This window comes from Strix aluco, chromosome 2 (assembly GCF_031877795.1).
Source record: "Strix aluco isolate bStrAlu1 chromosome 2, bStrAlu1.hap1, whole genome shotgun sequence".
In the NCBI taxonomy this organism is placed as follows: Eukaryota; Metazoa; Chordata; class Aves; order Strigiformes; family Strigidae; genus Strix; species Strix aluco.
This window is the reverse complement of record NC_133932.1, coordinates 63,534,181-63,561,020: the sequence shown is the minus strand read 5'-3', so window position 1 is coordinate 63,561,020 and position 26,840 is coordinate 63,534,181. Positions and strand designations below refer to the sequence as shown.

Sequence of the window (26,840 nt, the reverse complement as noted above, 5' to 3'; positions counted from 1 at the left end):
GACCTATATATTGTTATTTAGCCTTCCAAACTCAAATATTGCTTATTTTAACAGTAGGAACCAAGTGCCAAAGAAACAAAAATCATTTTAAATGAAAGTTTATACAATCTTACATAAGAACTTGGGACTTAAGAATTTTCTAATGTAGGATGACAAAGACTAAAGTGCAAGGCCATTCACTGAGCTAGATGATGCTAGGTTTCCACTTTGTCATATAACACATTAGTATCTTAACACCTCACCTAATGACCACTTCTGCATAGGTGAGAATATGTCTGCAATTTTCTTTCTTCCTGCCTCCTCTCTCCACCTCCTTTTTAAAGAAAAAAATGCAGCAGTCTCTCGAAAAAGATATACATTTTATATGTCTAAGATGTTAGCAAGGATCCTTTCCTGTCCATCTGTATTACCCTCCTCAGAGATACAGAAAATGTGGTCTTCGGACATCCCAAAAGATTCCCATATTTCAATCTATTCCCCAAAACATACTCCTTTAAAAGAGGGCTTCTTTCAAAACCTGTAAAAGACCCTTTCATCAATGTGCATGCAGCTGCTTTTTGGTATTGCTACAAGCCAATTTTCATAGACTAGCTGGATATGAGGCAAAACCTTATAAGCTAAGATTTCTGCATTATCGCTTAATAGTCCTCAAGTGTTTGCTGGGAGATGACTCATCCTGAACCAATCTTTCCCTTCATGACTATTGCTTGCAATCAGTTGTTGTTAAATCAATGTAATTCCACAGGAAACACCACGGTAATCAAACCAAAATACCACATTAATATATAATTATAAAGCAGTCACAAAACTGTCCAATCTGTCACATGCCCTGTAAGAAGTGTCTTAAACCTTGACACAGGTTAAGGGTAGACACGACCATCCAATAACAATGGAAGAAAAAAGGCGCAGAAAAATTATGCTTAACTGAGAACATGCTGTAACAATGAATCGTTCCTATGGTATAATGAAGGGATTATTGCACTTTAAACAGAGAACTTGATTGAGTAAACATATCTGAGCATGTCCTAATTTGTTATAATTTAATACTTTTCTGATATTAAAACACAGCTGCTGATAAGGATTTGTTATGCTTAACATTATTTGCTGTTTTTTAAACTAATTACATAAGTAAGGTAGCAATAAAAGCTTCAGGTGTTAAAAAAACATTGGCATAACTACACAGCACATAGAGGGAAAATGATAGCAGTGGATGGATAGTGACTGTTTCCATCAAAAAGACAACTTTACTTTTCAGCTACAGATGTGGATATACAAGGGAAAGTGAAAAGGTGCAGCTAAAACCGTACCTTTACTTCCACAGCTAACTGTGGCTGCTAGCAGCAATGGCTAGCCAGATGCCTAAATGGAATGAATAAACTTGTAATAATGATTCAGTCTCAGGGGATAAAGTAAACTACAACACAGCAGAGGTCAAAAAAACCTAAGTAAATCTTAATCAGCAAGCTCAGCTCCCTTGCCATCACCAGGAGAGGGATGTGCAAGTGCTGCACAGACCCTACCATTGTCGCCGTGAAGGGGATATTGTCGATCACAGAGGAGGCCAAAGCAGACACCCAGAGCACTAAAATGATGGCCACCGCCAAGCGCTGATCCTCAGGAACCACCTGGAATTGAGAGAGATCAAATTAAAACTTTGATGAGATCAGTGTTGCTCTGTCCACACCCCATGGCATAATTGCACATTCTTCACAGGTTTAATTTATCAACATTTATTATTCCTTTAGACTCTGAGATAGGAAAAGCATCTTAATGAAAATAGCCCAACATTTAGTAACACAATTACTGTTCTTTTTCCAAGAAAATTTGAACAAATAAAAAAACAAATACTGATATTTCTAATACTCAGATTTCACACAAGAAATATATTGTGCAACTGTGAATTTTCATCTTTAACTGCTTATACTTTTTTCACCTTTGTTATAGAATAGGCTACAGAAAAGGTTTCCCTTTTGCTTTTATGGCTATTTATTCTGGCTGTGGACAGATACACACATATTAAATATCACCCACACCAAAGTATGACATGCTTTCTTGATATTGCTGATGCAGGAATGTAATAATTAACATTAAATTCAAAATGAATGTATTATTCGTTATTCTATTGGAGTTAAACTATTTTCCTTAACTGTTAAAAAACTGTAAATATTTTAAACACACCTTTATTAACAAAGCTGTCTGCTCTCCTATATAGTCTATTAAGTGCAGATGAGCCAAAGCCTAAAAAAAAAGAAGACATTGATATCAACTAGTGAAGTACCTGACGCACTTACATTTTTTTCAGTGGATGTGAGAAAATACAATTCCTTCCCATTCACAAAATATTGATATTCATCTCATGTAGCTTCTACAGCAACTTTGCAATTGGTGGAGAGAAAAGACATGGCTGAAATTGTTAGCTGCATTTGCAGAAGTGTGTTGGTTGTACTGGAATGACTGGTAGGATTATTTAAAATTACTGTGGATTACTGTAGGATTACTGTGTGGGGCACAGGCATCAGAGAATGGCTGAAAAGTAAAGATTACATTCTTCAGTGGATACGTGCTTTCTGAATACCTGAACACAACTGATTTTAAACCAACTTCCCCAAAACTGCAATATAGATAGAAGTATATCACGCGTTTAAAAGGTCAGATGAAATCAGGCATATTCTGCTCAGTCTCAGATGAAGAAATAGAAAAACAAAATACATGTTTCTGTTAAACAGCTTTTTCAGACCCATAAAAAAATAACAGTACCCATCTACTAAAAGCAGGCCAGAGATCTTGGCTGAATGGAAATTGGCATAGAGGCAGCAGCACCTGAGAGGCAGGAAAATCAGCTCTTTGATGCTCAAGTCAGGCACCTGAACCAAGGAGGTGACCCCTGTAAGCATTGGACCTGGGGACAGCCTGGACGAGAGTGCTCTGTCCTCCCTGTGAGAGCCACTCCCATTTGTACAGAATACTTAGATAGCATCCCATACAACCATGTCTACTACCATGGATGAAAAGATGTAGGAAGACTCCAGCCTAGTGGTGATTGCTCTGGTCTCCCCTCGGGCAGACAGGAGAGTACAAACTGAGTATTCACACCCCAAAAGAATGATCTGCTCCCTCAAACCACAAGGTAAAAGGGTGATTTTAGCTCACAAGAGCTAGCCTTTAATTCACTTTGGGTTTGTTTTCTTTTCTTACAAGTGTCCAGAATGAAGTACTAGTTTTAGATTGAATAAGGTATATCTATTTTATGACTTTTCAGTTTCTTGGGGAGAAGATTGCAGCATTTTTGGCTCAGCCTGAACCACATTGATTGGCTTGCTTTCATTTTTTCTGCCATGGCAAAGAATCAGTCAGCTGCAATGCTTCACTTACTGACTCCGTTCCCACACAGAGCCTCAGAAGTCAGTATTCACACAACACAACTCTGTATAACCTGCACACCTGGAAGTCAGACAGAGCCCTTCAGAGACATCAGTGGAAAAAAAAAAAACATTTAACCAGCACACTGTCAGATTCCATGACAGAGATGGACAAAGATCCTAATAGGCACCAAGTGTTGTGGTATAAGACATGGTAATGTTACAGTGACAAAGGGACTGTCATTCAGACCAGCAATTCCTGTATTTGCAGCTTGTTCAGGTGGCAGCTGAATGCTAGTAGTTTGGATATCACCACATATTAAGTTTGGCCCAGAAACTATATTCCCTTTTAACAATGGTCTGCACAAGACAAGATATCTCTACATTTAAAGATGCAGCACACAGAAAACAAGTGATAAGACTTCTAAATACACACACATACCCCTTACATTTAAAAAAAAAATGGCAGTTTTTCATTACTTTAATTTCCCAGGAGAAAGTTTCCTAAGAAATGAATTCTTGTTGGTAATTTTAAGTTACCATTTTCATTCTAAGCTATCTGTGTAGCTTTATCAGCTCAAAGGTTATGACAGTGACTTTTTAAATGTATGTAAGAGCAATATTCTTAATTAAGGTAATATTTTTTCTGCAATTGCTTTGTGTTCACACTTCAACATAAACTTTTTAACACATAGTTGTCAGCAATTAAAGCCCAGAGTTACATTCAGTTAACATTGCTGCCTTATTAGTTAATTATCTGTTAACAGTTCATATTACTTTTCAGTAACCCTCGAAATTTGTTCTGGAATCCAGGCATGGTACTACAAAAGAGATATTCGGGAAAGAGGGAAGGGAGTGAAGGACAGGCACATCGCTCCTGCAAGACAGTCAGTCTGCAGGTAGCTCATCACGTTAGAGCTGATGACAGTACTAATTGCATAACCAGCTTTAGGGTGTATCTACAATATCCAGGCCAATCGCCTGCAAGCACCTAAGTGACACTCAGCAGTTAGCACCCCTCCACTGGCCTTCCCTGGGTGTAAAATGCACAGAGGATGTCCTGGATCTTCCTGTGTCTTCTAAGAGGAATAATTATTACTGTACTACTACTTCAAGTGTACTAGTTCCTGTCTGACAGCTCAAAATAGAGTTTTACTGCAGAAAAATTCATGTGCCATTTTAGATCAAAGTTTAATTTGTGCATAAAAATTTGCATGAAACCCTCTTATGGACAGTATGCCATGAGGACTGTTGAAAATAAACTCTGAGGGCACTGAGGTAAAATGTCAATTTCGACTATAAAAGTGAACAAAATACTGTATCCCTGAGAGGCGAAGGAACTTATGTCACAGAGACAGAAGAAGCAGAAAGATTTTATAATCTGTAACAGCCACTTGTGAACAAGGACTAAAAAGACTGCTGTAGAGACAAAGTACCAGAAGGACACAATAGAAAACAACAGAGCTCCAAAGGATTTCTGATTTTTTCATTGCAAAAGATCTACCAGACTGGACTGAGGAGCATGCAAAGGCAGAACTTCCAAGAGTTCCCCCATGGCTCTGGAACTCAAATCATATTTTCCAAAATGACTTGCAGCCTAAGTCCCACACAGGTTTTTAAATGTGCCTTGTAATAGGAAAGGAAACATTTACAGCAGTAGGAAGTAGATTCAGACAGGGAAGCATCCAAGGTAAAGGATCAGTGAGGTGAAGAATATGAGCTGACAACTGCTGAATGCCTAGATCATTGAAAAATTTCTTATATTTCAATGCATATCTTTGTTTTGACTTGTTTCTTCTTGCCATTGTTGCCCTAAAGGAAAAAAAATGCCTTGGCAAGGACTGTCATCTCCTGCTAATCCAGAGTGTAATAAATTCAGATCAAAATTAGAAGCGATGATACTTAGAACACTTTTCTCATTCATTTATGCGGAAAAATTTAATGTCTCCTGCTTTTTTCTTGATTATTTGTACAAGTTTCTTTCATGACCTTAAATTGATGCTATTCCAGAGAGCCAAAGGAAAAATATTCTTTCATTAGCAAACTATTCACTGGTGACCTGAGAAACCATAAAAATGAAGTTCAGTGGATTACAACAGTTGTATCCAAAGTCTGGCAGTAAATGGCAAATAACTTCCTGCACGTTTTACTATGTTATTGTGCAGTCACACGGCACTCAAATCAAAACCATTCAATCCAAGCTAGAACAATAAATACATCAGGGAATGCAAATAATAAACTGTTACAGCAGCAGCAGACAAAATAAACATGGCTTCAATATGGATTCCCTATGATAGCTAGAAAATGCAAGGATATATAGAGCCTGACAACATAGAGAACTAAAAATTGCCTGTACTAATGAGTGTACAATAAATCAACAGTTCCTGATGAATTTTAGACCTAGTAGCTTGCAAACAAGCCTCCTAATGATAATCAGAGTTTCCATTCATCTTCTCAGAGGTTACCAAATTTTAACTTCCAGTTTGGCTTTAATTAGAGTTAGTTGAATTATTCATTGTTTGTATTTGTTTCAAATTTTGTTCCTTTTACTGTTGGTGATTTTTTTTTTTTAATAGATCCCAATTTACAAATTCTTGGACTCTTTGCAATTACTGAGGGGAAGGGGGGAGGAAGGAGGCTGTGTAAGTAAATTTTTTATTACAGGCTTTTCCCAGGCTACTCACTCAAACAGTTCACTAGCCATGGGGGTGCTGGTGGTCACTAGGGTTTTGTCAGTCATGTTTCTACACTATTACATCATTTAAACCCAACAAATTACAACTGAAAAATACCAAGCATTCTAGAAGCCTAATTGACAAGTAAATGTGAGTAGTCATACAAAGAATTATCCAAATATTTGGGGTAAAAATAAATCCACTCAGGCTATAAGAAAGCATCAAATAGTACATAAAATGGGATACAAACATGGGTGGACTGTTTCTAACAGCCAAGCAGACAAACACAATAAAACTACACAGCAAGATAACCAGGCATTTCAAGTACTGAATTCATTTTTAAATTAAATTGCAAACTGAAAGTCAGTGATATTATCCTTTCAAACCACACTCCCATGAAATCTCTTACGCCATTTGGTAGCCAGCATGTAGCAGACAGCATTAGGAACATTTTTCAGTTCTGGTTTATTCTTGCTCTTTTATTTTTCCTACTACTTATCTAAATAATTGCAAAACAAACACATAAATACATATAAAGTATCTGCACACATAAACTGTCGACAAACCTGGAAACTAAAATTCCACTTATATGAAAATGATTGTGTCAGATATATTCAACAAACGCAGCAGAAGGAGAGTGAGATGAAGCTTACAGTGAAAAATTAAATATCAAAGAGGTCCAGCCAACGTCCATGAATCTGCAATTTCTCTCTACCATGGCTACACTCAATCTACAATATTCCCATGTGATTGAATATTCCCATGTGATTGAATCTGCAGGAGGCCTCTGCCCAGGAACATAATTCATCTTTTAAATCGGTTATAACTCTTCAGGCTTTAGAAATGAGAAAATCTTACCTCCATGAGAATAAACAAGGCTGCAAAGAAAAGGAGGGTTGCCCACTCAACTCTGTTCAATATCATTTCAAAATCATGGATGTCTGCTAGCACTAGCAGCCAAATGGCTCCCAACATGGCAATCCAGCCTGTGTGAGAAAAAGAGAGAACACTTTACCTTTCACAGCCTTGTTATGTCCTACCAATGTAAAAGTTACAGTATTGTAATTTTCAGGTTTTTGTCACACTTTTGCTCTGACGCTGTAACAGGGAAAGTTCACAGATACCACAGGATGAATGGTCTCTGATTTCAAATTAAAATATATTAGAAAAGAAATAAAGGCAAATAAGGCACATTTGGGTTACCCCCAACAATCAATGGGTTTGAATCACAGAGAAACCTTTTGGTGTTTAGGAGTTAGACTAAAGGATTCTGCAGCTCCCGAAAGGCTGGCTGCAGCCCCAGGCCCTTGAGAACTCACTGGCTACCTGCCCTAGAAGATAAACAGAGGAAAGGAAAACCTCTTTAAAAAAAGAAGAGAGACTGACTTTAAAAAGCAAAACAGGCCCTTTCCAGACAGGATCCTTCTATGCATCCTGAAGTGTTTTAAGGCACATATTTAGGCAACTGATTGATAAAAAATGCAAATCAAATGCACAATCAGCCAGAGACCATAATCAGCAAATGTCCTGTCCCAGCAAGGCTCACGTTCTCTCTGCACAGATAAAATTCTTTCTGAAGGTCTTTGATTCCTCTGGCACACTTATCTTAGGCAATAGAATGGGATTTCAGACATGAAACAAAAGGGGTTTGGGTGTTTCTTTCCTCAGAATGATGTTCCTCTTTCTGTCTCTTCTCTATTTTTTTTCCTAAATAGCAGATGATTTATTTTATTTTTGATACAAAAATCTAAGATACATAATTTAAGGGTTTTTTAAATGGCATGGAAATAAAGCCTTCCACCTCTTCAAATTACTATTTCATACACCTCATAATATTTCATATATTCATAGTTGGAAAGTGATGGATTCACAGAGTTGCAGAAAAGGTGAGGAAGAGAGAATAATAACAATCTTTGCTGGCAAAAAACTTTAAGTCATCAACTTGCAATCAAATAACAAATGTGACTTAGGGAAAACAGGTCCCTGATATAAAGTAGATAGATGAATAAAGCGAGCCCTCTCCAAAAGCCTTTAACACTTGTAAGAAAATTCAGATAGAAGACTGATTCATATAATTTTAGACCATTCAACTTATGCATATGTATTTTTCCATTAAATTAAAAGAAGAGATCCAAAAATATCCAACAGTTTAAAATTAAGCTATATTCTATTTAAATCGTATTTAATACAAGAGAAGTAGAGACACCAAATGTTTTCACTGTTCATGAAGCTGTAAAAATTAATTGTTTTCTGTGAAAATTCCTATACAGTGTCACAGATTCAATTCCCTAATCGAAGAAAGAATTTTGCTCTCTCAGGTACATTTTAGGAGCTTTCAGTGACACACTGCACTCTAAATGAGAATTTCAGGTTAACTGTGATCAGTAACGAACACCTGTTGAAAACATTGAAGCCCAGTGCAGACAACCAGACCTGCCCAAAAGCCAAAACCAGCAGCTCAGGAGATACTCTGGCTGGTCTGTTTGGTAAGGAGAGCTAAACCAGCTAGCTTGACCCTAGCTCCAGCTTTCACTCTTTGATGTGGGTTTATTTCCTGCTGCAGTATTTGCGCAGCACTGAAATCATACTTCTTGCATTGTTTGGCTCCAAAACCAAAACACTTTCAGTGACACCAACTCTTCAGATGATGACCTATTTCTGTCCTCTCAAGCATCTCCAAGTGCCATCTTCTCCCCAGTTCAGCTCTATTCTTGATAGCCCTAACCTGGCTTTTGTACTCTTTGCTTGGCTGAAACCACATTTCCCAGCACTACAAATGACTTCTCTCTCAGCATGATCCTTCTTGAAAAGCTTCCACACAGCTGATCACTGTGGCCTTGCTGTTTCCTTGATAAGCATCTCTCACAATAAGGTTTCTTTTAGACTGGTGCAAACCTAATCTACAGGGAGATGCAGGGAAATCCTTGTAAGGGAGCAGGTATGAAGGACTAGGAAATTTAATGGCTTGTCGGCAGAAATACCACCATATAGATGGAAACAAAGCCAAAGCTAAGCAGAGAGCTGAAAACCAAAGGAATTTTATATCCCAAATTTTGTAGCTTCAGTTCCTACATTGCTCCTGATACAGATTTTGAGTAAAATCTGATCTGAGGGCCTCACTGGATCCAAAAACCATGACTCACAGCCAGCTCTTCTCACCTCCAAAGACAGAGACATTGCCATGCTGCCAGCTGAGCAAGTCTGTTCCCTGCTTTGGTCACAGTGATCAAATCAGAGTGCATGGTCAAAAATAGTTCATGCATGAGCGCCATACTGCAAGGGAGGAGGAGAGCAAAACCAACCACAAAAGAGAGCAGGGTGGGAATAGCTGGTCCCAAATTTTCTTGTGAAGAATGGCATTTTCCCAACCACTGGATAGAGACTCCAGGACTGATCTAAGGATGAATGCTGGCTTCTGGCATTAAGTGAAAACATATTAATTTTCTGGGGTGGGCACTGAACTTTGGGTATGTGTATAGACTTTGCAAAAACAGTTACAAACAACAGGGAGAGGAGTGCTCCCAGAGTTCCCAAAGTAGACAGTGAGAGAACTGTCAGTTCCTGTCTACCATGCCTTTTTGCTAGCATAGCTGATTTACTGTCTTTCCAAAAACAAAGCAAATCTGTCCATGAAAATTAAATAGTTATTTGCTCTGAACACAAAGAAAGGGGTTATGGAAATGCACTGCCTCATTTTCTTCTGTCATCTTGGCTGTTCTCTGAATTCCAGTGTCCTGGTTTTGGCCAGGATAGAGTTAACTTTCCTTGGGTGAGAGGGAGCACAGCTAGAGGGCCGGGCCTGGATCAATCATTGGAGTATTACATATCATGTGACATCATGCTCAGTATATAAAGGAGATGTGGTCTCTGTTTTCCGGTTGGCATGGTGGGATTTTTTTGATGCAGTCGGCATCGCTGCTGGGGGCCGGCTGCGTACCAGTCGCTGGTTGGTGAGCAATTGCATTGTATGTTACCAATTTGGACTTACTATTGTTAGTGTTGTTTTGTTACCATTACTATTTTTTTTTTTTATATACAGTCTATGAATTTCTTTTTTTTTTTTTTTCCTCCTCTATTTCACCGGGAAGAGGGGGTGGGAAGTAAACGACTGGCCCTGTGGTGATTGGCTACTGGCCGAGTTCAAACCACAACATCCAGTAAAGAACAGCGAGCAGGCTCAACTCTGCTTTAAATAAATAAAGATGATGGCTATTCCTGTTACATGAACACTGCAAGGGGAAGTAGATGTGTGCAGATCAGGAGCTTAGTAGCAGAATTTTACTGCTATTTTGTACAAATGTAAGTGACAGCATTACATTTTGTCACATACATTTTGCATGTAAGTACAACGAAGTGAAGAATTAAAGAACAGCATTTTCTCAATAGTTCTGGAACAATCTGTGATAATATCTTGGCATTATTTCTCCCCTCCTGTCTCCAACGAAAACAAATCAACTTGAACGTGCTATATGGAGATGATAATTATTCGCTAAAGCTAATGAAATGTAATTGAATTGCCCAAGACGTGGATAGAGCCAGGTATTTTCTAGCACCATGAGTGTTACCAGCAAGCATTAGCTTCCCGCATGCAACTTTGCATGCGAGAACAGTGCCCTGACCTACAATATTGTTCCCTGGGAATATGGACAGGCAAGGGAGGTGTCCTCCTGCAGTGCTCCAGCAAATACAGCTCTCGGAAGGCTCAAACACATCAGCTGCCAGTTCTGGCTGCACAGAGCTTATTTCAGTCTACACACACATGGTCTGTTCAGGGTGTATTTGCTTTCTTTGCTATGCCTGCAAAGAGGAGATATAGCTACCCATCTCTCAGAGGGAGCACAGAGAAGAGAAGAGTAAGGAGGAAGTGTCTTGAGGAATTTGGGGGACTTCATGCAAGATCTCCATTCACAATGCCCTTTCATACCATAGTTTAACTTCAGGCACCCTGCAGCTGGACAGAGTAAAGTCTTCTTCTGAAGACTGAAGCCCACAGTAGTTAGTGTATGGCATAACTACTTGATTAACTGCTCTCTGTTGAACTGCTTGTCAAAGATAACCACAAAGTTAGTGGCAGCATGCCTTTCTAAGTGGGCAGGTTTTCTAAGTCTTTTCCCATGCCTTTCTAAGTATGTTCACGACAGCAAACATACTATATCAGTTTTATATATTTGGGTAGCTTTGCATTTGCCCTGGATTCAATTTGAAGTATTCTTTCCTTTTTAAAGAATTGAAAATACTAGGATACATTAAAGACTGGCTTCTCTGTTCATTTATTTTCTAGCTTACTGGGCCACAAAAGAGAGCCAGGAGGAAGAGAAATAGAAATAATTTCAAAAAATAACTTCTCATTATTATACTGAAAGCAAAGCCCATTTATAGTTCCACAGACCACTACCTTTACTGCCTTTTAGTGCCTCTCTTTCACAGCAATTGATGTTCTGGAAATAAAACAGGAAGAGAAAATGAATCTAAATTCCATTTCTGCACTGATATGGTACCTGTTGAAGACAGTGACAGTTTCTATTTATTTAGGAATGATAAAATGAAATTTTATTATAAAATGCACCTTGCAAATTTATAATGCATTCTTCATAGAAAACATTTCCATGTCTTCTGCTTGGGACTGGAAAAAATGTATAGTAGAAATAGCTTGAGTGCTTTGCTTTTCACATACACTTTACCCAGTAGGGAAAACCACCTTTGGAACAATAAATAGCTCATGATGAGCAGAATACAATTGCAATCCTAATCAAAAAAAAAAAAAAAACCTTTATTTTGAAATAATCAGGCAGAAGAACTTGAAAATAGAAAACAATCTAATAGAATCAAATAGGAGTCTAGAATATGTGGGAGGAAGGTAGGTGAAAGAGAAATAAATGAAAGAAAAAAATTACTGTGGAATCTGTAGGCCTTTCGAAAGCTCATTAAGAAAGATTTGTACTCCTTAGTAAAAGTAATTTTGTCTGACCTACTACCAGCTGAAAAGCATAATGGGCTTCCTCCTAACACTGTGAACACGTAGACACTGTATGTTCACTTTATGTGCACAGAATTTGAAATAATGTGTTTATGAATACTAAGGTTACACAGAAATTTCACTTTTATGAAAACTGGAATGTCACGTGAGACATTTGCACTGAAAACTAAAGCAAGGATAGCATTGCATGATCTCAATGCTGGCCTGGGCAAAACAGCATGTTGCTCAGTAAAGATGGGCACAGGGTACTACATTCAGGTAGGAAGAGTTAAAACTACAAATCAAGGGTGGGAAGCAACTGGATGCCTAAGAGTCCTGCAGAAAAGACTCAGGAAATACAGTGGATCACAACTGAACCTAATGGCCCACTGAAATACAGAACCATGACTATAAATGGTAAATCCTGTGAAGCAACCTCTGCTCTCTTCATCCCTGGTAAACCTTGAGAAGATATATGTTAAGTAAGATGCATACCCATTAGAAAATCCAAGGCAGAGAAATAAGCACAATCAACGATCCAAAAAGTTGACTTTTGAGGGAAAATTTAAATAATCCAGGATATTTATCTCAAAGATAAGAGGATTAAAGGTGTCTTGGAAAGTCTTTGAGTATGTACCAGGCTGCTCCAGAGGGCAGAGAGCAACCTTTTTGTGGCAGCAGTAGTGGGTAGGACAAGAAGAAGTGAGGAGGAGGTGTAATAGCAGCAAGGAAGATTCAGGCTACACAATAGTGTTCATAGTGGTTAAGAAATGAGGGTTTTTTTAAAAAACAGCTAGATCAGCTTCTGCCAGATGAAAATATAATACTCCTATCTCCAAACTATGGGATGGACACACTGATTTTTTAGACATTTGTCACTGAGCAAAGTATGATATTCTTTTTCTGTGATCTTAACAATTCTCTATTTGTCTAAATGGCCACAGTAACTTTTTGTGAACTGCAGAAACCCTTTTAGCCTACAATGTCCATTACAGAATTACCAACTAAAAAATATTTGGCACTCACCTTTGAATAACTGATTACACAGCATGTTATTGAATATACAACAAAGTCAAGTCCATCACTGTGTTCCAACAACTTAATCAGAAGAAGTCTGATTAACTCCACAACCCCTCAAAATTTAGTCTAAGGAGGTATGCCGGTCCTTCATATACTATGGTGTAGTTGTAATGTTATATAAAATGTACACTCAATTATACTCTTATACAAGCATATAGAAATATTGGGGTAAAAAAGTTAAATCAAAAACATTTCCAGTAGTGCTTGCTCTACTCATGGAATATATTTCATCAGTAGTTCTGAATGTGAATGAAAATATCCTGTATTTCAGTTTCTGTAATTTTTTGTTTTATTTTATCAGGCATCCCTGAAAATATACATTCTGAAATCATGCTGAATGTTCATAAGTAATATTTGCTGTCAACAGATAAGCACTGTTTTATCTTCAATAATTTTTCTTATAAAGTTTCCCTCTTACAAATCAACTTGCGTGTCTTTTGAGAAGTCTCTTTTCAGAGGCTTAGCTTCATAAAAATCATTTTCTGTTCTGTACTATTTGTAGCACCACAGTCTAAGGCTACTTCCTGGGGACAGATCGGTGATGGTGACAGTCCAGGACAGCTTGCACCGCAACAGTAAATGCCTGGTACAATGCAAGAGTATTAAAAGAACATGAAAAAGGTTGATGGAAAATATAACCCCACAGAAGGCAAAAGAAACAGGAACCTATGCTTGGCTAAACAGGGACCTTTGGCTGGATCTCAAGAACAAAAGGAGAATCTATGACCTGTGGAAGAGGGGGCAGGTCTCCATGAAAACTATAAAGATGTAGTGAAGCTATGCAGGGAGAACATTAGGAGAGCCAAAGTGCAGCTAGAGCTCAACCTGGCGACAGCTGTTAAAGATAATAAAAACTGTTTCTATAAATTCATTAACAACAAAAGGAGGATTAGAGAAAATCTCCCTCCTTTATTGGATGCAGAGGGAAACATGGTAACTAAGGATGCTCAATGCCTACTTTGCCTCAGTCTTTAGCAGTGGAACTGGCTGTTCTCTGGACACCCAGCCTCATGAGCCAGGAGATGGGGAGGGGAAGCAGAATGAGGTCAGCACAATTAAAGAGGAAGTGGTCAGAGATCTGCTACACCACTTGGATGCACACAAGTCTGTGGGTCCAGATGGGTTACACCCAAGGGTGCTGAAAGAGTTGGCAGATGTGCTCGCCAAGCCGCTGTCCATGATTTACCTGAATTCATGGCTAACTGGGGAGGTCCCAATGGACTGGAGGGTAGCAAATGTGACACCCATCTACAAGAGAGGCAGAAAGGAGGATCCAGGAAACTATAGACCTGTCAGTCTGACCTCGGTGCCAGGGAAGGTCATGGAGCAGGTCATCTCGAGTGCCATTAAAAGTCATATAATGGACAACCAGGGGATCAGGCCTAGTCAGCATGGGTTTATGAAAGGCAGGTTCTGCCTGACAAACCTGATCTCCTTCTATGACAAGACGACCTGACTATTAGAAGAGGGAAAAGCTGTGGATGTTGTCTATCTGGATTTTCAAAAAGCACTTGACACAGTTCCCCATAGAATTCTCATAGAAAAACTGGCTGCCCATGGCCTGGATGAGCGAACGGTCTGCTGGGTCAAGCACTGGCTGCATGGACAGTCCCAGAGAGTGGTGGTCAATGGAGTTAAATCCAGCTGGTGGCCAGTCACAAGTGGTGTTCCTCAGGGCTCAGTGTTGGAACCATTTCTGTTCGACATCTTTATTGATGATCTTGATAAGGACATAGAGTGTATTAGCAGTAAGTTCACAGATGAACCAAGTTAAGCGGGAGTGTCGATCTACATGAAGATAGGGAGGCTCTACAGAGAGACTTGGATAGATTGGATCAGTGGGCCAACGTTAACGGGATGAACTTCAACAAGGCCAAGTGCCAGGTGCTGCACTTGGGCCACAACAACCTCATGCATCGCTACAGGCTTGGGGAGGTGTGGCTGGAGAGCTGTCTGGAAGAGAAGGATCTGGGGGTTCTAATTGACAAGCAGCTGAACATGAGCCGGCAGTGTGCCCAGGTGGCCAAGAAAGCCAACGGCATCCTGGCTTGTATTAGGAATAGTGTGACCAGCAGAAGTAGGGAGGTGATAGTCCCCCTGTACTCTGCACTGGTGAGGCCACACCTGGAATATTGTGTCCAGTTTTGGGCACCTCAATATGAGAGAGATACCAAGGTGCTGGAGCGAGTGCAGAGAAGGGCAACAAAGCTGGTGAAGGGCCTGGAGAACAGATCCTATGAGGAGCGATTGAAGGAGCTGGGACTGTTCAGTTTGAGGAAGAGAAGGCTAAGGGGAGACCTCAGCACTCTCTACAACCACCTGAAAGGACACTGTAGAGTGGTTGGTGCTGGTCTCTTCTCACAGATAAGTAGCAATAGAACAAGAGGGAATAGTTTTAAACTCCAACAGGGGAGGTTTAGACTGGACATTAGGAAAAAATTTTTCAGAGAACGAGTGGTCAGACAGTGGAATAGGCTGCCCAGGGAGGTGGTGGAGTCACCATCCCTGGATGTGTTTAAGGGTCGTTTAGATGAGATGTTGGGGGATATGGTGTAGGGGAGAACTTTGTAGAGTAGGGCTGATGGTTGGACTCGATGATCCCAATGGTCTTTTCCAACCTGAATGATTCTGTGATTCTGTGATTCTATGCTGATAGAAGGCAACTGCAATGTTAAAAAGCAGAAGTGTAGAATAAATCAAGGAGGCAGATGACTAGCTGCTCTGTAATCACAGATCAGCACATGCACATTAGGAAACGATGGGCTGGACTTTGTTCCATAGCTGTAATACCATGAGGTCAGAATGCAGAAATCACATTCACCCTCATATTGCAATGTCAACACCCAACTTTGTTAATTCTCCAAATGCAATTTCATAGATGAGATAGGACGGCATTCAAAATAGAACACTAAGGAAGAAACCCTGGCTAGAGATTGCTATAACTAGGCACTGCAGCTACAGCAAAGATATATAGCTGTGTATATTGCACCAATACATAAGTCTAAAAAATTTACAGAATTATCTCAGTAAAGGTCACTGCAAACAAACACACTTTATTGCCATAGCCTCATTGACTCTTGTGAACCAAAAATAATTTGAGAAGATGCAAATAGCAAGATAGAGGAAAGGTCAACTTTTCTAGAAGTAAGCAATAAAGTACAAAAGCTGCACTACCAGATACAACCGTTACTGGTTCTTGTTTTCCTTCTTGTCAGGTGAATGGGCAGCTCCAAGGAGAGAGGATATTTTCCATACTTGATTACATGTTTGTAAAGATGACTGTGAAATTTCAAGGGCAGAATTTTTTTAAAACTATCCTAAAAGAAATTAAGACTGCAAGGATCATGGAAAACAGATTTTTCTTATTTTCACAAGCAAAGTGTTACGCTGAGAAGGACAAACAACTAACATCTGGACCAGACTTTCTGAGTCCCGAGTCAATGCTGACTGCATCAATATAACTCCATTCCAACATTCTCATTAATATGAAAAAAATGACAGATTTATTTTTAACTCATATTCATAAACACTGTACCAGGATTTTTCTCAACATCACTATGCATCAAAGATGTACTAAGTCTCTTAAATACAGTTATGTCCATTCTCATTTTAAAACAACAATTCACATCTTCACGGTGCAATCAGATCTCCATACTACATACTCAGAGGCCAGCAGGTCAGTCCCATGCAGTGCTCTTCTTGACCTCAATGTAAAAGCACTAGACAACTTAAACCAACACCATTGCAAATGAGGACAAATATACCAAACTCCACTGACAGTTGTAGCTGATACCACCTGGGGGAAAGGGCTGCAGATCAGCCCCTGCAAGCACAACTGCAAGGACCTGGAAGGGTCTCCAGAAAGGGTTGAGCACTTTCAAAGATGAGTGCTTAAAACCATGGCTCTAATCTTACTATAACTTACTACCTTAGGCTGGACTCTCTTGTCAGATGTTACAATTCATTGCTCTGTTTACCATTATCAGGTCAGGAACTAAAGAAACCACTTTAGTCACAGAAAGTAGTGTCACAATTTCACATAGGTCGAGTGTTAATGGAAAACAGTAAGAGAAGAAAGAAGTTGCCACAGACAAGAGTGCACAGGATGAGTATTTGCAGCTAAAAAGAGATCCATCAGATGATACTAAAAGCCCCAAGTTTATCAGCAACTCAACAGTGGTTAGTTATAGATGATAGAACAAACTTAGGAGATGATCAAAACCCATTTTAGAGGTAACAAAAAGCACAAGAAACAAGTATGTAACATGCATACTACACACCACATATGATAAAATTGGGTATAATGCAGAGCTGAATACCAAATTTGAAAAAGCAAAAGGTAAAGCTTTAGAAAATGTACAAAAATGGTCTCATGTGGACCCAAGCACAGGGAGGAAGAAACCATCAACATCAACATTATTCACCTCCTGGTAAGGAGGAAGACACCCCTATCATGCTCATCCCAGCAAAGACCTGAAGATTTCAACACCGTGTTGCGACTCCTCCCAGCCTAAACCTATGAACCTTAGCATCTGGCAAAGCATCGAAGAGTGACACTAACATTAGAATATAAGAGGGAGATAGTGGGAATATTTGGGGTTTTTTGTTTTCTGTCAGGTCTTTCTTTTACAACAGTTTTAACTGTATATTTTTAATGAGTTTTGGTTTGTATTAATTAGATAATTTTGACTGTGTTAGTATTATCGTAAGAGGACTAACAATAACTGTTGTGTTTTGCTTACATTGATACAACTTTTAATTAGATAAAAAATAAATTCTTAGCTATGGGTATAAAGAATGTTCCACTTTTTGCTCACAATATCACAAGCATAACTTTGCCACTGATACTTTGAAAGCGGGAGCCTTCTGCCAGATACAGAAGAGAAGGCTTCCCTAGTCCAAACGATTTGGGGGCCAAAACCATCTACTTTACTGAAATGTGTGAAGGATTTTCCAGGCAACCACAGATTATTCAAGCTGATGTTTTTAGCTGTATAGAAAAGGTTCGTAAATGTTACTTCCCAGGCTTTGCATCTGGCTCCTTAATTTATCAAGCAATGTTGGAAAGTTTTACATAGTAATAAAATAAATTTAAAAAATACAAGGAGAAAAAAGAAAAGACAAAGAAAATAAAATATTGGTTGTGACAGCTTTAAATACAGTTGATAATTCAGTATGATTTGAGCCATTACTTAGTAGTCAATACCTACAAGCTCTCCTCAGCTAAAACTGATTAATATCACAGACCCTAGATAATCTGGAGATAAATGTTAGATCAGTGACAAATTAAAGGGCAAATGTGCACTTTTTACAATGAGGATATAAGATGCGAAATATAAGATGTGCTAAACTTAACAATGTGGCTATCGGCATTAAGCCTATGCTTTCTTAAATCTATGTCATCCACCAGTTCGTATAGCTCAATAGCTGTCTGTTTCACCAGGATCTTCTGTTTTCTTAAGTACTAAACAATTATACACCAGCTTATTAAATTGATCTGTTTTTTCAAACATTTTATAAAATAACTCCTCAGTAACATTAAGTAGCTCTATAATGAACCTTTCAACTATTGCAGAAACTAACCTGACATCAAACATTACCAAAATATAAACATTTTCTCTTTTTCTCCCTCTCTATGGGTACAAACACTTATATTTTTAGAGTAAAGTTTGTTTGTTCCTGCACATATAATTTAATGTTTTTTAACAGTGTCAGATCTATACAACTCCACCATCATACAGGGTAAGAGTATAACATGGTTTAATCTACTTATCACTCATAGCAGATGAGAAAAAAGTTCCAGAATAACATTTTAAAGTGTAAAAATAAGACCCTTATGGATGCTTTAACATTAACACCCCTTTCAGACTAATGGGATCTGCCCACACCTTTCTCAGCCCTGTGCTCCTTCTCCATGAGCATTTATAAATCTTCAGGACCTGAGAAGTTCTGCTGCACACTGTGAGGCAGGATCTTTCTCACAGAGCTGTAGGGGAGTTATTCAAGTTTAAAAACATTTTCACCGTTCTAAAGAAACCTCTTAGCACAAGTTCAAATGCACATACGTGCTCTGTCCCAGGGCCCAGATAAAAGCTGTTCTTTTATTACTGTTCTTCTTAGGCAGCTTCCTAGGCTGCACATTCAGAACAAAACCACACAGACTGCATTTATTTCGCCTCTGCCATATTAGTTCTTTTTCAGCTTATAGCATTAAATAATTTAGCCAAAGATCTCTGAGTTTAAGGTTTCTGCCACTGGTTACAGCACTAACTCTCGCACAAGATTTTACACATATAACGCTGCCAATCTGTCTCAAAGTTGTTAGAGAACAATCATTGCTGCAGTGAGTTCATTATTGAAAATGTTGCAGAAAACAAAATGGATTAAGTTAGTTGTTAAAATCTTAGTAGGCTGCAGTAATGAAGTGTTTCTAAGCCAACTAAATATTGATATGGAACTTCTGGTATTCTGTGATTCAATAGCAAACTTAAGCAAGTTTGTGAAGCTCTCTAGGACAGTGCAGCTCTTTCTTCATCACTAAGCAAGCTACCAGACAAGTGTCACTCAGTTCTAACTCTATTATAATTATTGGTTCACCTATGTAAATTACAGTATAAGCTGAAAATTGTGCACATCCATGTAAACAAAGCAGGATGAAAAACGAGGGAAATTATATGGGAGAAACTTCAGATGCAACTTCACCTGAACTTGAGATGTCACTTCTCTCTGCAGGTTAAGACAAATTTTTTGCTATAATTTGCATAACATTCTCTGTAGACATAATTTGGGCGGTTTTGTTCTGCTGAAGCCCTTTCCAATTCAAGTATTTAATTTCTTATGTTAGTTTCAACTATTTTTCTGTAAATTACGGAAATGAGTCAGAAAATATGACAACTGGTATCCAAAGTAGTGACAATACAAGAGTCTTTTGTATCTACAGCAACTGAAAACATTTCTCCTTTAATTCTCTAGCAATAAAATAAAAAGGACACACATGGCCTACCAAACAAACAGAAGTCAGTTTAAATTAAATGCAAATAATTATTGCCCTATTTTTCCACTATTTGTCACAGTTTAAAAATGTTTCAATGGTGCAAGATACAACTAGTTAAGATAAATCACAAAAATAAAGTTTCAGATCCTCAGAAGTATTTGCAGCAGAATTTGCAGACCAAGCCCACAGTCAGAAGTTAAAACACAGTGAATATAGAAGACAAAAGAGAGTTTTCCAAGAGGAACTATATTTAACTACATAAATGAGGTCTCATCAAACAAGATGACCTTTGTCAGTTAATATTGAGGGATTTTAGCTTTAGAGAAAGGGTGACAGGGAAAATTTAGACCTAGGATGCTTGCTTGACAGAAGTGATATAGTGTGCTGATTTATAGAACTTGTCTTACTACCCAGAAAGGTCACAGTGATCACATTAGTTAGTTAAAATAATAAAGACATAAATTTTTTAAAAGTTCTTAAGTTCAAGTTTTTTGCTAACACTGCTCTGGTTAATAATACCAAAGTTGATTTTAGTTAGAAGTGCAACCCCCAAATAATCAATTTTCAAGCCAAATGTCCATTTAGCTGTTGTGGTTTTTGGTTTTAAGTATCTGTGACTAAAACTTGGTAGAGTTTGAGAAGATACCCTCTGTCATATGAAGAGTAAAGTGACATAGGGTTAGGTGAATCATTTCATTAATTAGGCCTTTAAAGTAGGTCAGATGAATCACAACTGTTGATCACCTTCACTGATTATTGACCTCCTCCAGAGATTATTTTAAGGGCAGCTGGAAGTAATTAGCTTAAACATTGATGTCTGAAAGGCCACAGACATCCATGGCACCAAAAACACCAGAATGGGCTCAGACAGTAGTATGAAGACATAACCCTTCTGCAAAAGCAAAAAAAGTCAAGATAGTTCCCTTGAGGTTATGATTTGAAACTCTGTCTTCTGCTAGGGCTGGAGCAAATAGCGGTTCTAAATTATGGAAGAATTCAGTGAATCCAAAAATCTCTCCCTGTCCCCTTGCATAAGTAATTAATTCATCAAAGGAACATGAGAACAGCCGTAGATGATAATACCAGAGGTTCACCTATGCAAGAGTCCTATCTCCAACAGGTAAAGTAGTGGCAATAATGTGGGAATGAATATAAAAATAAGGCAACCATACAATTGCATTTCTCCTGGCATACTTTCCCAGCTTCCAGCAGTCTGCAGCCAAAGTAGAGACCGTCTCTCTTCTCTGAAAAAGGCAATATCTCTTTTGTTTGCTCTTGGGTTTGCACTTTGTTTACTCAAGATGAGAGCAGCAGAGTCTGTTGCAACCCTTTAAAAGGAGGAGAGGACCTTCCCCTGCCTCATAAACCACTCGGACTAGCCCTGGGAAAGAGGTGTCCAGAGGTGGAAGGGAGCAAGAGCAAGGAGGTCTGCAAGGAGCAGGGTGCCTGCATTGCATGCAGAGACCACTGAGAGGGACAGATAAAAGCAGGGCCACAAGGGTGATGGGTCCCTGTTCATGGATGCTAGAAGGAACTGCACAGAGTCCACAGCAGCTCAGCAACTCATTGAACTGACTGAAATCAAACAAAAAAGGAAGGACCGTGCCCCACAGAAGTAGAATGAAGTAGGTTATAAATTGATTTTGTGTATTCTTTCTGACCCAGTCACTTTAAGCATCCTCTGTAAAAAAAAAAAAAAAAAAAAAAAAATCTAGTTTAAATTTCAACAAAAACTTGCTTTATTTTTCTTTTAAAATCTTTTGTCCCTTTTGGGGGACCTCATAGTTCAAAGCTCTAGACATGCCTGCCTGAAAGCTAGTCAAAATAGGAGCCAGGTACAATCCTCAAAGGGGTTTTACTTTCATCTTTTGTCATGTTTCTCAGATGCTTTATCAATAAAGTAAAATCCCATGGGGCCAAATGAAAGCACTGTAGAAGTCTTAAAGTTTGCCATATCTGTTTATTTAAAGTCTCAGTACTAATCTTTCATTAATATAGATATTTCATAGAATTAGACTAAATAAATTGATGAACAGGTACAAGAAAACTGAATAGGAAAGTGTTCTGCATTTTAAAAGGCAGCTAAGTATGCAAATGTTATTATTTAAATTAAAATGTCAGTAATTGTATCAAGGTTGGGAACAGATAAAGAATTCTATAATCTTTCTAATTCACTCTACACAATGCGATTAAAAGTTATTAGATTTCTAACACTTCAGCCTCTGTATAAAACATTGTCTGGTAGAAAATTAAACACTGAACTACAGTCTACTTTTCTTTTTATGAGAAAAACATGTTGAACAAATTTACCCAAACCATCAGAGTACAAGATGTACTGTGTTTTAGGAAATTCATTTCCATGCACTGGAGGACTAAAATCCATAGAGACCCACAGTGGCACTACTTTAGTAATGATAAATAAGTGACAGCTATCATCAAGATAGTAGAAATCAGGAATCACCAATGAGATCTCAGTAGAAGTTTGCAGGTTCCATTAATTGTTAATAGAAATTATGTGTAGGCTTTATTAACATTTATTCATTAATCTGACAGGTTTGCCATGAATACAGATCAGGTAGAAATTATACAGAATACATTACAGCCCCTGTTTACTTTCAAGGTTGCAGTTGAAGATCAGCCAGTGAATAATAGAACCCTGCACTGCCAACCATGTCATTTGTTTTCATTCATTTCACTGATGTAAAGCAAGACAAAAAACCAACCATCAGTTCTTAAGTTTCTTCTAGTATTGACTCCAACTGCTTTGTAGTTTTGAAAGAATATCTTACCAGAAGCATTTGCAACCAGTGCTATGTGGTCTTTACTGACTGTCTGTGGCTTTTCAAAAACACTTACAGATGGGTTTAATTCAAGAAATCCTACATGGTTCAGTGTCCACTTATCTGGGACAGAAAAGTAAGGTTCAAAATTGATTTCTTAAATTCCCAAAGTGAACACCTTCCTTATGTTCTTAGCCACTGTGACTTCAAATGTCTTCAGTTTCTGCACCTTCTTACACCTCAGAACAATAATCTTTGTTCTGAAACCACCCATTTCCATGGCAAATACTCTGGAACAGGGAAGCTGCCACAGCAGCTGTGGCATTGGCTGAAATGGGGAAGAAAGCCTGGCTGACATGGCCCCTTTCCTAACCTCATACTGCTCCAGGGCACCAGAACTTCCACTGCATGTCAACAAGGTCTTGCTGGGTGTATCAACACTGTTAGATAACTGCTTAGCCCAAGTCCACAGCAAGGTCCTGATCCCCCAGAGTACCTCTTGTGAAAGTGTTGCTTTGCTCCCAGACTCCTTTGCAGTGACTCAGCTTGTTTAATCTAAGATAAAAATAAACCAAGATGCAGTTCTGGAGACCATTCATTTCAGGGATCACACCCAAACAGCAGCAAGCGTGAGTCTGGATCAGTTTTTTGTCTCTGCTCTGTACAGTTACTCCAACTTTACCTCTGGTGTCTTCATGCACTCAAACCCCATTACATGTACCAGATAATGCAACATATGCCCTCAGCCTCATAATCTTAAAACACAGCTCTGCTAGGCTACAAAACTGCCCTCACTACAAACCTGAAAATTAATTAACCCATACATACAAATGTCAAGAGGAAACACAAGGCCAGCTGCTGTGCTGTGGAGATACAGTCAGTCTGCTCTGAAGGGACAAGGTCTGAACATTGTGGACACAAGCCATCCTGCACCTCTAAGGCCTGAGGGCTGGGGATCAGTCCCTGGAACAAATGCATTTAGTAGCAAAGCTATAACTACTAAAAAACATTGTTCCAGACACAGTAGCCCATATTCTCCCACTGGTGCCAGCAATACACAACACTGGTGTTTCCCTAGGACCCAGCAGAGAGAACAGCCTTCTGTTGCTGGTACCTTTCTAAGCCAGTCAATACACCAGAAATATCAGCAGCAGATATGGAAGGTTTTATTTGCAACTTGATCACCAATGTACAGCTATGACTACCTCTGTATTGTGCATGGATTTCAATGTAGTATATGAATATATGATGATTCAATCAATGATTTATTGATTATGAGTTATTCCTCTTCAAGACTGTTGCATCTTTCAGCCACTGGGATTGATGTACACAGTGGGGCAATTCAGACTGCATGAAACAACATAAATCTGAAATTCCATAACTTTCAAGTGCTCAGCAGCCAAAAAAATATTTTTAACTTTTTATAGGGCAATACACAGGTAGGTTTTATGACAGTCTTTCAGTTAAATGTGAGCTTTAATTTGATTCTGTTTTCAGGATACGCAGAGCCTATTCAACTAGCTGTATAAAAACCTGCACATTTAGGTCTATACATAGAAAGTATGCATACAGCTACTTTCATTTCACACATATACAGTGTCTTCCTGATTTTATTTTGGGAAATTATTTATTCTGGTGGTAATGAAGACTGGAAGTTATACAAGAGTTATCTATACTTGAGAAATAGTGCCAGAATACTTTTTTGTTCTTCCATGGAGTGATTATTTTCTGATCTCTATAATGCATCTTGGCCATTCACTCAAACCTACAGTGCAATGATGCCAAGGTCAAATTTGCTCATTTTGTAATGTTTAGTCAGCTTGTTAGTATTGGGAAGTCAGAAAAATGAAGTCATGAGCACTCTGTTATTCCTCCTGGGGTGACTGGGCCCTGACTGCATTTTGCAAACCTATTCTGAGAAACTGCTGTTCTGATTAACTTGGTGGAATTGGAAGACCAGAGACATATGGAAAAGGGCTTTCTGAAAAGATTCAGACTCAGAAAATAAATATTGGTTTTTTTCAGGGAAGTTTTTTGTTTTACTTAGATGGAACAAAACTACGAAACTTACCAAGATCTAGGTAGATGCCTGGAACAAATGAGTTGAGAAAAAACATAAGAATAACACATCCCAGCACAGTCAGGCATTTGATGAGAAGAATTTTGTCTGTTATTCTGTGCTGTAGACAGGGAGGAAAAAATTAATGACTGTATTAAAGAAGGAGCTGTCTATTATGCATAGAGTTCACAAAAGCATGTGTGAAGCACAAACTTCTATTCCTGTATTGCATATTCCTCTTCAGCATAAAAGACAGAAATATTTAAATTGAAGCATGAATATGTGGCCCAATGTGATCTAACAGATATAAGTAGCTAGCACCTGCTGCATAAATTCAGCTGCATTCAGCTACCCCCATCACAACTTCATTTCAGTAGGAGAAGTAGGGTTGAAATGGAATTCCTACTACAGAGGGCACTCCATGCCCTCTAGGGTTTCATGACCCTGGACAAAATCACCCTGTTTTGCAATGTATGCTTTGAAAACCTATAAACAAGCCTAGAGGTCTGATCTTTCATGCCTCCTGTGCAACTCTCATGGACATGCTAAGCCCATGATCTCTATTCAGCTTCTACACCCCCGTGTTCAGCTTCCCTGTGCTGATCTCCTCATGGTCTCATCCTCGGGCCCAGTGCTTCTGATCACAACTCAGCTTTTCTGCTCTGATCTCACTTTCACCACCAACCCGGGGAATCACCTTTTCCGAGCCTGAGTCCCTCTCTTCTTTCACATGGTTTAAAGCTCTACCAAAGTACTTTAAAAAGGTTGTCTTTTATGCAGTGCCTTGAAAATGGTGTAAAACCTAATAAGAAGTCCTGTTGGTTTTGTTCTCTTTTGGTGTGATACATAGGAGAATGGTGATGTCCCAGTCAAGGACTTGAGCTCCCAAACACAGGCCTGGATTCATTAGTGATGCCAGTGAGGTGGAGAGGATGTGACATTTAGACAATTAAATTTAGATGAAATTAATCCCACTGCAGAGTTTACATTTCATCAGACCCGGCTTCAGCATAAAGACTTAGGCGGTATTAATGTGTGCACAGCAGAGAGAACAGGATTTATCCAAGTGGTTTATCCCTACTTGAATAATAAAACAGCCATGTCACAGACAGTGTAGTAAATTAGCGTTGGTATTTGCTACATCAGCAGGAGTGTACTCTATCGTCATGCAGCACAGTTATAAACAACCTATTGACACCTTCTGAGTCTTTCTGGCCATGGATTAAAAATTTAAGAAAACACTGATGAATCATTTATTGATTCTTTCAGTGATATTTTTTCTAAGGAACCAAAGTATAAAACCTAACAAAAACCTCACAGTGTGGTTCAGTAACCCTGTCCCACAGAGAAGCCAGCCAGCCTGCCTGACAGCTTTTCTGCTATCACGAGTGTTATTAAATTTGCATTAGATTCAAAGCACTCTCGATATAAGGACATAGGTCCACTTACATGGATACTAAGAAAAACTGCCATCTATTTACCTTTTTCTGGAGTTCCTGAATATTTGTTTCCCAGTTTTTATCTTCTTGTGAAATTTGCCTGAAAGAAAATGACACCTGCTTTTTTCCAAAGTGAAATTAGAGCTCTGCCAAGAGTGTTGGAATAAATCTCTCTCATCACAAATAGATCACCTTTCCCCCCATACAGAGTCACTCATACCACAGCAGCAAAATTCCCATGAGCATTCACTTAAGACTCCACTTCTGTAGCACACTCCACTAATACATAAACCCTCTGGTTGATGAAGAGTGCCACAGGCTTGGAAGGAGCTAGTTTCCAGAGTATGGACCTCGGTATGGAATCTGGCTATATGCAATATCTAGTTCCCTTAATAGTTTCTCAGGAGTTGATGTGTGTCCTGCTGTGATAAAACAAGGGTCGTATGCTAACAGCAACGAGTCAGGACACATATATTTTACATTTGCATTTTATAACAA

The 26,840-nt window shown here is 38.7% G+C and overlaps 1 protein-coding gene across 1 annotated transcript in view; it reads right to left on the bottom strand.

The window, feature by feature from the left end:
- OCA2 (OCA2 melanosomal transmembrane protein) overlaps nt 1-26,840 on the bottom strand; it is a 192,961-nt gene that overhangs the window by 71,821 nt on the left and 94,300 nt on the right. Inside the window, exons 16-20 of the mRNA XM_074816908.1 lie at nt 26,385-26,442; nt 24,916-25,024; nt 6,893-7,020; nt 2,179-2,238; nt 1,521-1,625 (exon numbers count right to left, since the gene is read on the bottom strand). Of these exons, the coding sequence (XP_074673009.1) occupies nt 1,521-1,625; nt 2,179-2,238; nt 6,893-7,020; nt 24,916-25,024; nt 26,385-26,442 (460 nt within the window). The remainder of the gene's footprint in view (nt 1-1,520; nt 1,626-2,178; nt 2,239-6,892; nt 7,021-24,915; nt 25,025-26,384; nt 26,443-26,840) is intronic.